Source organism: Panthera leo, chromosome B1, assembly GCF_018350215.1.
Source record: "Panthera leo isolate Ple1 chromosome B1, P.leo_Ple1_pat1.1, whole genome shotgun sequence".
NCBI lineage: Eukaryota > Metazoa > Chordata > Mammalia > Carnivora > Felidae > Panthera > Panthera leo.
Window position 1 is genome coordinate 160,416,265 of NC_056682.1, and position 12,189 is coordinate 160,428,453.

The following is a 12,189-nucleotide window of genomic DNA, read 5'->3' on the forward strand; positions in this document are numbered from 1 at the left end:
TAAAAATGTGATGGAGGGGGGAGAGGGTAAACATAGTGTGATCTTCCCTAGTCCCAAGACCCTAAAAATGGCACAGGAGGGGAAGCGTGACGTACATAACCAAAACCGAGAGATAATCTACCAAGATTAATCATTATGCAGAGAGCAAGATGATGTATCTAAAAACAACAAAACAGATGTCACAAAGCCAGAGGAAAATAAAATAGTGCCAATAAGTGGAGCATCCTTGGCAAAATGAGTTAGCAGAGCATGCAACAACAGTGAGAATATAAAGAGCCAGCCACAGATTTGGTGGATGGAAACAGTTCGCTATTCAGAGAACATTATTAAAATTAGGAAGATTTCCTAAAGGGGGGCACATTTTGGATAACTGCATCAAACCTCGATTCGGCCTGTGACTATAAGTGATCAAAGTGCCTGAGACTAAAGAAAAAAGTGGGAGCTGGGTGGCTCAGTCAGTTAAGCATTTAACTCTTCCTTTCCGCTCAGGTCATGATCTCACGTTTCATGAGTTCGAGCCCCACATCGGGCTCCAAGCTGACAGTGTGGAGCCTGCTTGGGATTCTCTCTCTACTTCTCTCTCTGCCCCTCCCCTGCTAGCTCTCTGTCTCTCTCAAAAATGAATAAATAAACTTACCAAAAAAAAAAAAAGATGTGTTTTTTCCTACTCAGATCCCTACTTATTGAATAATCCTTAAAATTAAGTCAGCAGTAACAATTTCTCACTTCAAAACCCTACGCTAGTTAAGTGCTAGCAATGAGAAAAGAAAATTAGCACCACTTTTATAATAGAGTCTATTTTTCAGAGAAAGACAAATACTGTATGATCTCACATAGATGTGGAATCTAAAATACAAAACCAAAAAACGCCAACAAAACAAAATCAAACCAAGCATGTGGATACTGAGACCAGATTGGTGGTTCACAGAGATGGGAGGTGGAGATGTATGAAATGGGTAAAGGGGGTTGAAAGGTACAAACTTCCACTTATAAAATAAGTCATGGGGATGTAATGTACAGCATGGTGACTATATGGCATATTTGAAAGTTGCTAAGAGACTAAGTCTTAAAAGTTCTCATCACAAGAAAAAAGATTCTGCAAGTATATATAGTGATGGATGTTAACTAGACTTATTGTAGTGATCATCTGACAATATATACAAATTTAGGATCATCATGTTGTACACCTGAAACTAATATGATGTTGTATGTCAGTTATACTCCAATAAAAAGGTCTGTTTTTCTTTCTCTTACAGATGCTGTATTTTACAGATGCAAAAGTTGTCTATACACACTATTTGCATTAGATTGTATAAGACTAAAGGTTTCACTTTACTAGCAGTACTTTAGTATAAATATCTCAAGGGGTGCTTGAGTGGCTCAGTCAATTAAGCATCTGACTCTTGATTTCAGCTCAGGTTATGATCTCAGGATTCGTGGGATCAAGCCCCCTATTGGGCTGTGCACAGAGAGCACAGAGCCTACTTGGGATTCTCTTCCTCTGTCTCTGCCTCTCCCCTGCTTGCACTGTCTCTCAAAATAAACAAACTTTAAAAAAGTATGAATATCTCAAAACTGATTGACTGAAAACAGTGCAGTTTTCATGATATAGAAGATAATGGCACTCTTAGTATATTTGAGAAAGTATCTAGTACTGCTATTTGACAATATAAAGCCCACATCTAGGGTATCTTGGGGAGAAAAAAAATCACTCAACTTGGGTTAGCAAACACACAAAGGGAAGAAAAATAATTCTCCCTTATGTTTGGGTTTGGTAATAGGATATTAGTGGATTTCTATAAGTTAAAAACACTTTAAAATTTTGGCTTCTCTAGCCTTTTTACCCTGAGACTGTATTTACATGTTTTGTGTAAGAGCCACAAAGTACCCCTTTTTGATTATGTAAGTGCTTGGGACAAAGTTAGATATAATGGCAATTCCTGTGGGACCCATGCAAGCTTGGGGGCACAGAAGCAGGCAAGCTCTCGATTGCTGGTAAGGCAGTGTGGAGGTGGGAGTTTCCACTTCTATCGGAGGTTGGGAGACAGACAGGCGTGGAAAGGATACAAAATTGTATTCTTTAAACAGGAACACCGTGTCAAACAGAGAGGAACAGTGGTATAATGAGTGGAGAAATCAGAAGTACCTGCAGGTGACGGCTGAATCTAAAGAGTGAAAATCTCTGTGTTCTTCTCTCGCATCAAATCCATCCTGCTCTCTCCTTCCATTCCTCTTCCTTTTACCTTCCTCTTATTCAGTCTTGGTAACAGTACATAAGCCGCACATCCCAGTTGCAAGGAAAGGGCTGATGGCCTTTTAGATGGTTTTCATGAGAATATCCATATCTCCCTTTTGGAAATTTTCAGACTTGTTAAAAAGAATCTTAGACCTAAAATGTTTGTTTGAGCTGCTTATTTCTGTTGAATAAAGAGGCATCTTCTGTTTTCTTTCTACAATGCAATGCTGTATCCCCCTTGGATATTCGGTGTTGTCCATGGACCAGCAGCATCATTGTCACCAGGGAGCTTGCTATAAATGCAGACTCTTGGGCCTGTCCCTGACTGACTGAATTAGAATCTCATTTAGTAAGATCTCCAGGTGTTGTGTACGAAAAGTAGAGAAGCACAGCTTTCTCCCTTCCTGAAAACAGAATCAGCTCAGAGTAATATACACCAGACAACAGAAACTTTGAGATATACATGTGTGCTAGGGTGAGAGCTATACAGTTGAGAAGCATGTAAGACCATTTGCCCACCTTGAACAGTTGTTCTGTGAAAGGGAATTCAATGAGGTTCTGAGATAAATCAACTATTATGGGCCACATGACCTCTGTAAGTTATTTCTAATGCTTGGTAGCACAGAAAATGTAGCTAAATTTGTACTATTATTTACATTCTAATAAAGTTAATATTATTAGAATGTAAATAATAGTATAAATGTGTATGAACTCAAGGGAAGACTTAACTTCCTACTATCTTTTTAAAAAATTTTCTTTAAGCTTATTTTTTTTAAGTATTTAATTTTGTTATATTTGAGATCTTAGAAAAATTTAGTCTTTTACTAACAAGATGTATTGTTGATTTTGTTAAACAAAAATGTATACATTTAAGAAAATGAGTAGTAATTACATTTAATATTAATAGATATTATCTCAAGGGGTGCCTGGGTGGCTCAGTCGGTTAAGCATCCGACTTCAGTTCAGGTCATGATCTCAGGGTTCATGAGTTCAACCCCTGCGTTGGGCTCTGTGCTGACAGCTCAGAGCCTGGAGCCTGCTTCGGATTCTGTGTCTCCCTCTCTCTCTGCACCTCCCGTGCTGGTGCTGTCTCTGTCTCTCATTAAAAATTTTTTTTGAATAATAAATATTATCTCAGTGTTTTTACAGAGATAATTTACATAGCATGAATTAGATAATTGAATCTATGAAGAAAATATTACCTTAGAGAGTGGAAGCTAATTAACATTTTACTTCAGTAATAATTAAGGGCCTAACAAGTAATTCTTTTTTTTTAATATGAAATTTATTGTCAAATTGGTTTCCATACAACACCCACTGCTCATCCCAAAAGGTGCCCTCCTCAATACCCATCACCCACCCTCCCCTCCCTCCCACCCCCCATCAACCCTCAGTTTGTTCTCATTTTTTTTTAAACATTTTTATTTATTTTTGAGAGACATAGAGCGTGAGCAGGGTAGGGGCAAAGAGAGAGGGAGACACAGAATCTGAAGCAGGCTCCAGGGTCTGAGCTGTCAGCACAGAGCCTGATGCGGGGCTCGAACCCACAAACTGCAAGATCATAACCTGAGCTGAAGCTGGACACTTAACCGAGCCACCCAGGCGCCCCTGTTCTCAGTTTTTAAGAGTCTCTTATGCTTTGGCTCTCTTCCTCTCTAACCTCCTTTTTTTTTTTTCCTTCCCCTCCCCCATGGACTTCTGTTAAGTTTCTCAGGATCCACCTAAGAGTGAAAACATATGGTATCTGTCTTTCTCTGTATGACTTATTTCACTTAGCATCACACTCTCCAGTTCCATCCACGTTGCTACAAAGGGCCATATTTCATTCTTTCTCATTGCCACATAGTATTCCATTGAGTATATAAACCACAATTTCTTTATCCATTTGTCAGTTGATGGACATTTAGGCTCTTTCCATAATTTGGCTATTGTTGAAAGTGCTGCTATAAGCATTGGGGTACAAGTGCCCCTATGCATCAGCACTCCTGTATCCTTTGGGTAAATTCCTAGCAGTGCTATTGCTGGGTCATAGGGTAGATCTATTTTTAATTTTTTGAGGAACCTCCACACTGTTTTCCAGAGCAGCTGCACCAGTTTGCATTCCCACAAGTAATTCTTTTTTAAAAGACCTTCACTGAAATATACTTTATATACCACAAAATTTATGTTTTAAGTGTGCAACTCAGTGGGTTTTAAGTAGATTTCAAGACCTATGCTGCTGTCCCAACAATACAGTTTTCCATGACCCCTCCCAAAAATCTGTTATGTCTTTGCAGTCAATCTCTGTTCTTACCCCTAGCCCCAGGCAGCCACTAATATTTCTATGATTACAGATTTGCCTTTTCTGGACATTCTATATAAATGGAATCATATATTTGGTCTTTTGCCTCTGGCTTATTTGATTTAGTGTAATATGTCTGAGATTCATCTTTGATGCAGCATGTATCAGTAGTTCATTTCTTTTTATTGCCAAATAGTATTCCATTGTGTGCAGGTACCACATTTTGCTTATCTATTCTCAGAGAATGGACATTTGGATTGTTTCCACTTGGGGGCTATTATGATAGTGCTACTATGCACATTCATGTACATGTTTTGGTGTAAACATATAAGGAATTCATTCTTAAGAGTAATGTCTTTGAAAGGCTGTTTAATAATTATGTATCCTCATACTAAGTCAAATGCTGAAATATCTAGTTGAAATAGGAGGGTAATGATGTATGGCAAAATGAAAAATATCATCCAAAAATGAGTTATATATACATGTTTAATTTTAGAAGAAATATAATAAAAATAACATGCAAGTATAACTTTAATTTCAGGTGCTCCAATATTATCTCAAGGACTACGGCCTGAACAAGAACTACAGCTGTGGAATGAGGTAAAGAATTGTCCTTATACAAATTAGTGGAAACTTTAACCCTCTTTGAAAATATCAAATGAAATAATATAATTGAGTTTTGGGACAACTATGATTTTATTAACATTCTGATATCATAATATTCAGAATTCTTTTGAAGTGAAAAAAGGAAAGATTAAAAAAATAAAACAATTACAGTAAATGACAAAGCAAGATGGCAAAATGAGCCCTAATAATAGAGTAATTACAATAATGTGAATATACTAGAATATGCCATTTAAAGACAGAAATTCTCAGATTGAATTTTTTTTAAAGATCCAGCAATATGCTGTCTATAAAAGTCTCACTTAAGACGAAAAACAAAAGAAGGCTAAGCAACAAGTATGGAAAAGGACATACCAAAGAGCCCCGAACACCACGTGGTATAGTTTTATTTTATATATTTTTTACTTCTTTGTCTCCCATATATGGTAACATACAAACATGCGGTCTGATTAAGTGGTCTCATGTTACAGGGTCGTGAGGGATGTTATCACATACATACCTGTATAGCCAGGTTGCCTTGAAGTTTTTTTTTTCTTTCCTTAGGGAGGGGACCCTACCATATTCCCCCCTTGCTTGGGGGAATATGCTTGGACCCCAAGCATGCTTGGACCCCTCTATTTAGGGTCAAAGAGCATCATCTTGGTTTAGAGGTTTATATAGGCCATCCTCCCACATATCTAGTATAGTCCACCTGAGGCCTGCTATTTGATAGCTGCGTTGACATTGTCCCAGGTCTCTCAGAGATGAGAGAAGTTAGACAAGGGGTGAGGATCTGGCTCAAGGTGAGATGAAAGGTGAAACCCCCAACATTGGGTTTTCCAGACAGTTGAGTTATAAAATCTTTGGCTTAGGCATGTTAAGTTTTTAACAGAGACGACGATGAACTTTTTCCCCAGTAGACAAGAGAGTTTTTCCCAATAAATGCACTTTTGAAGAACCAAACCCCGGTAGTAGGACTGAGGCACTTTGTTTTACTATAAGGTTTGTGGAGATCTAATTTTCTAGTCTCTTCTGGCCATTGTTTTCCCATGTTAGTACCAATGAAGTATCCTATCCACAAAAGGAAGGTGAGTGTTCATAGAAACCTCTCATCACATTTCCAGCCGGCCAGGGCGGCCTTGGCCAATCCTGTGGCTAAGAGTAGAGCACGAATCACAATAATAGTGAGAAACTAGGTGTGACAGTGCATCACAGTAAGGAAACATATAGAAAATAAGGACAGTCTTTTGTTCCACTGGACCATCGATTCTTCCAGCTTCTGCCATGTGTAGATTAGTCAGCTTCCGGAGTGACTAAAGCAGGGCTGCAGTCTCCCAGAGCCTCTGGAGTTGCAGATTGCTTCTTCCATATGGTCAGCTTGCATGGCATTGATGGATCAGGAATGCACTCCCAGTTTCGAGATGCTGGCTTCACTCTGCTGTAGTGCATCCAGAGACCCACTTTGCCTACCTTACTGCAGTAGGGGTGGACAAAATGACAGTGAACGGGCCCCTCCAAGGAGCTTTTAGGGGGTGGACAGTTTATTTCTTTATCCATATTGCATCTCCTGGTTTAAAGGGGTGAGCCTCTGTGGTCAGATTCACAGGTAATCGCTCCCTGACCCAGTGGTGTAAGGTGGTTAGGGTAGAGCCAAGGGCCTGCATCTGTAGTCTTAGGGTTAGATTGTCTGTCTCATTTAGATCCCCCCTTATGCGCTGGATAATGGGAAGAGGGCACCCATAAAGGATTTTATAAAGGGAGAACCCCATCTGCTTCTTCAGCCTCCCACTTGCAGCTGCCTCCCTGAAGGTCCCTATCTCTCCCTGTCTAATGTTAACCCTTTCCCTATTTATTTCTCCCCTGGAGCAGGGCCTGTAACTGCTCTTAGGGAACAAGATTGATGACCACTCTGGCTTCTTCAAGCTGATAAGGACGGTGTGGGGGTACAGCAGTTAGAGTCTACCCAAGGGTCGGTCGAGTGGCCCACAGTATGGTTTTACAGGAAGGCTGGCAGGCATGAGGCGGCATAAACATTAGCAGATACAAAGAGAAAAACACAAAGTAAAGATTATACTGACCAACAAGATGCCATCTGAAGATAATGTCTACAGTTTCCAAACCTGTCAAATAATCTAGGAGAGACTCTGACTTTGTAAACAACGTATGTCAGGGGATCTCTCATAACCCAGGTGATGGAGAAGCAGGAGCAGTAAGTAATCAATGGTGGCTCTATTTCCAAGAGTTTGGCCCTAACTTAATTAAAAACACTTTTTTTTTTTTAAATCATCTAATGCTTGTGAGGTATTATTTAGAGTTTTGCTGAGTATAAGCAGACAGTTTGTTTTATTTTGAGGTGTAAAATTTTTCTAAGAGCCAGGAGTTCTACTAGAGAAAGAGTCAAGGCAGCCATTTACCATTATTAATTTGCAATTTTTTAGGTAAGCCAGATCTGGGTATTATTTCATAAAGCAGAATTTTTATTACTTTTTGTGCCTTCTCTGTCTTGTAGGGGAAGGCCTTTACCCAGTTGGTAAAAGTATTAACCCATACCAACAAATGTTGGAATTTCTTTGACCTTGGCATGAGTGAAACCTAATTGTCAGTCTTTTCTGGATAGCCTCCAGTTCGTTGATTGCCTGAGAATGAAAGTTTGTGGTTGAAAGGATTGTTTCTAAGACATACTTCACAGGCTGATACTACTTGCAGAACGGTCCTTGACAAATTTTTTTTTCCAGTAAACATCCTTTGGGCCATTTGGTAAGTTTGGTCCCTCCCTAAATGAAAGGCATGATGCTGTGTTTTAATGACCTTTTAGCTCTGTGTGCTTGATAATAGGAATTTCCCTGCTCTATTTGTAACCATCCCAAGGGCTGGAGACAGTGTCTAAGAGTAAGACCCCAGTTGTTTGTTTGTTTGTTTGTTTGTTTGTTTTGAGAGGTGGGAGGAGAGTAAATGGGATTGAGTCTCCTTTAATAATTGGTATAGTGGGCAAACTATTTTCCTGAACCCTGTTATCTATAGCCTACAATATCCAGTAATTTTCAAAAACTCACATAATTGTTTATCTGCCCTAGAGTTAGTACCACCATAGTCTCTAATTTAGTTATAATGTCTCTTTCTAACAAGGGAGTAAGGCTTTCTGGTATTATCAGGAAAGAATGAGAAAAAATTAGGTTTTCCCACATACATCCCAGGGGCTGAAAGAAAAATTTAGTTAGTTTTCTGGAGATGCCTCTAATTGTCATGCTGCGTTTGGATAGTTGGCCTGGAGTGGAAAGGAGGACAGAAAAGATAGCTCTGGTGTTAAGAAGGAAATCAACCAGTTTTCCTTCTATATTCAGAGTTACCTGAGGTTCTGGGTTTCTGATAGACAGTTGGTTTAGGGGAGCCACCATGAAGAGCCCCAGGACCTGGTTAGTCCCTTCCAGGGACACTGTTTATCTGAGCCCTCACAGATAGAGGTCCCCGAGGGCATTCAGATCTCCAGTGATTGTTTCCATACAAGGGGCATGGCTTATGGGGTTTTCATTTTGGTTGTCCCCTCTGAGGATGGTCTCATTTTAGTGCTCTGAACGGCCATATAAATGGCACTTGGTGCCAGGACCTTGGGAAGTCCAGTCTGACATAATATGTAAGGCCACAACTAAGGCCTCAGATTTCTTTTTTAAGCCTGCTTTTCTGTTTTGTTTGTAATGTACCCAATTGGCAACTAGTAAGAGCTCCTCCAGGGTCCCTTCAAGGCTAACAGCCAATTTTCACATTTTTTTTTAATATCTAGGGCTGATTGAGTGACAGATTTGTCCTTTAAAATCATCTCAGCCTTAGGGGTGTCAGGGAGATAGCCATATATTTAATGAGAGCCCCCCTCAACATCTCCAGGAAGCCCATTGGGCTCTCATTTTGTGTTTGTAAAATAGTGGCTAAGTTAGGATAGTTTAAGGGCTAAATCTTAGATTTCCTTACATTTTTAAAAAAACCATCTGTCTCATTAAGAGTCTGATTTAACAAAAGCATTATATCTTTCTAGGTCAACTCAAAAACATATGTAATATTCTGCAAAGCCTTTATATACTTATCTGATCAGAAAATTTATCTACATCTCCTTTTATCTGTCTTACACTTTGTAAAAGTTTTTTCCTTCTGGTATCCTAGCTTCTTGTAAGGGAAACATGCCTGATACATTACAGGGAGGGCCTGGATAAGGTGGGTAGCAGGGAGCAGAATTGTTTTTTGGTTGTTTTTTTTTTTTAATATATAGATTGAGGACCCTAGGAGGAGGAGGTTGAGGTAGGAGACTTCCCTTCCTCCTTCTCTAGGTCTGTTTTGGATACAGGTAAAGGGCCCTTAATTGTTTCCTCTCCTGATTGCTGGACTTTAGAAAGGGCTGCCATTAAATTAAGATCTACCTTACATTGTTTACATATATCTTGATTTTTTTTCTTAAGGCCCAAAAACAATGAACATGGGGGAATTTGCCCCATTTCCTTTCACATTTGCAAAACAAGTCCACTTGTAGGGTAGTATTGTCACTGATATTTCCCTCTGGAGGCCAGGTTCCCTCTTCCAGTTTGCACTGGGGCCAAGCCTTTGGGCAAAAGAAAATGAATCATAATGCATTCCAAAGGTGTAATGGCCTTGGTAGGGGAATTACCCATCTATAGGAAAAAGGAAGAAAGTTGTCCCTTATCTCAATTTCCTATAGCTAGCCAGGAGAAACCTCATTTCCTGGCTCTGCATTTTGGTTGGCTATGCGACTGACAGCCAAAAGCCCTGTCAGTCTCGCTGAGGTGCTGGGAGTAGTCATTTTTACCCAGGCTTGACTCTACCCCTGAGAGCGGACCTGGTCTTTACTTTTTTTTTTTTTTCCTTACCCCTCCATTTCCCATCTGTAGGACCTTGGGGGTATGGACGGTGACCAAGCAAAACTTTACTGGTTGTCATAGGATGCACTAATTTTGTTTTGGCCCAACAGTAACTTACATATTGATCATTGGCCATTGAGGGAGGGGTTAAAGGGCCAAGGTCAAGGTCAATTCCCCTGCCTTTTTCATCAATGCCCACATAAATATGTTTCAGCCATGTGGATATCCATTTTTGGCAAACAGTGGGCTAAGTTTAGTAAAATGGCTCTCATGTATCTTAGTAAAAGCCCTTCAGATATCATCCATTCTTCATATGGCATAGACTTCCATTCCTCTGCTAAACAGGAACAACACAAATGGGGAAGATTTGGAGACTGACACCAAGAGTATTGCCATCATTTTCCCAGCCTTTGGATCAAAGGAGGAGGAATTTTAATCTTAACCCTGGGTGCTTTTAAAATCCATTTATTTTAACCTTAGTCTGTCCTGACCATATGTAAAATTTCTTTTTAAAGATTTTCCTTCACAAACCTTCTACAACTTTTCTTTGCATTTAGATTTTGTCCCAAGCCATTTCTCTCCAAATAACCAGGCTCATTTAGGACAAACTTACTTTCTTTTACCTTCAACAAAAATATATTTCCATTTCTTATATCTTTCTTTCATATCTTTTACTTTTCTACATACAGAGTTGCTTTTCATATTGTTATTAGTTTTAACTACATTTAGCAGAATTTTAACGCTTAGAAACCTTAGTCTCTAGTGAAAAGTAAGTAGTAACCAATTGTGAACTCTATGTTACATCAGAACTTTTTAAATGGCAAATTTATGAATCCATTAAGCACAAAACATGTTTTTCTACAGTTCCAAATATCCTTCGCTTTTTTTTGCAACAAGTCAAAAGCACAGACCTGCATCTAGTAGTTAGTGCTTTAGCTTCTTATCTCGTTATATATCCAATGAATTCAATCTCAATTTATCATGCAAGCAAAACTTTAACATTCTAGATTACCAGAAGACTTTGAAAGCTATCTTAACAATTACCCATGAAAACTTTGAGACTGACAAAATTAACCATCACTTTAAGTCATCCTTTTGTTAACAAATTGGAACAGATATAACATGAGCATATTTGATCTGCAGCAAATCTAGGTAGAATAAAAGTTTGTTTTTTAATGTTGATAAACATTGTCTATCTCAAACCAACAAACTTAAATTAGCTTAAACACTGAATACATTTCATTTGGGTCCATGTAAGACAATTTGTTCCCCAGTGTTAACTTTTACCCGGACCTTTGGTGGGGAAATCTGACATCAGTGGTCTTCACTCCTCGAGCCTCAAGGGTGGGAGGAGGAGCTGATGGTGAGGCATTGAGGAGCCAGTGATGCAGGCCACCTCCCAGGTGGTGCAGAAAAGGAGGGGGAAAGGGAAGGCTGAAGAGGAGAGGTGCCAGCAGAAGGCAGAGAAAGAGATTTCCTAATTCTAAGTCTTGTCAGCTCAGACAGAGGAGCAGTCTCCAGGTTTCTTTTGTTTTGTTTTCCACCAGTGGAATTAGTCAGTCAATGTCAGTACGGAGAAGGCAAGGGATTTCCCCAAAACAAAGGAGTTTTGGCAGCTGCCTGGGAATATTCTAAGGTAGACTAACCAGAGACTGTTGGCTCTAATTATCATAGTCATTGACCCAGGAAACGAAGGAGACACAAGTCCCCATACATAGTCACATGGTGACTCCAACCTGCCGCCCAGCGCCCAACGCCTTAGAGTTGCAGCTTCATTCCTCTTCCCTTGCGGAACTACTAGGGCAACTCTGGGAGGTGATCAGGCTCCCCTTCTGCTTCTTAGGGACAGGTCTGCCAAAATAAACCCCAGGTTCTTACCAGTCTGACGGGCGCTCCCCGAGCTGGTTCCTGGGCCTCACAGGTTCTGTTGGCACACATGGGGTCCTTGCCCTGGCACACCAGGAGGGCTAATCTCCTTCCAATCAAGCGGTCCACTGGCATCAGGAGAGGCTGCTTTTCCCGGTGCCTCCAGGTTCACATCCCCGGTGGCAAAGGAGGTGGAAATGCACTATCTCTGAATCCTAGACGCAAGCCCCCAAGTAATGTAGCAGGATTCTCACACAGAGAGTTGTGACACCCAGGTTTTTCTTTCCAGGAAACAACTTTATTCCTGCCGGCACCACTCAGTTGGGTTCATATGCAAAGAA

General features: G+C 40.0%; 1 protein-coding gene across 2 annotated transcripts in view; it reads left to right on the top strand.

The window, feature by feature from the left end:
• Positions 1–12,189, top strand: part of NMU (neuromedin U) — a 41,328-nt gene that overhangs the window by 5,920 nt on the left and 23,219 nt on the right. For both annotated transcript variants that reach the window (XM_042936357.1, XM_042936356.1), the window contains one exon: positions 5,059–5,117. In XM_042936357.1, coding sequence (XP_042792291.1) covers positions 5,059–5,117 — 59 coding nt within the window. The remainder of the gene's footprint in view (positions 1–5,058; positions 5,118–12,189) is intronic.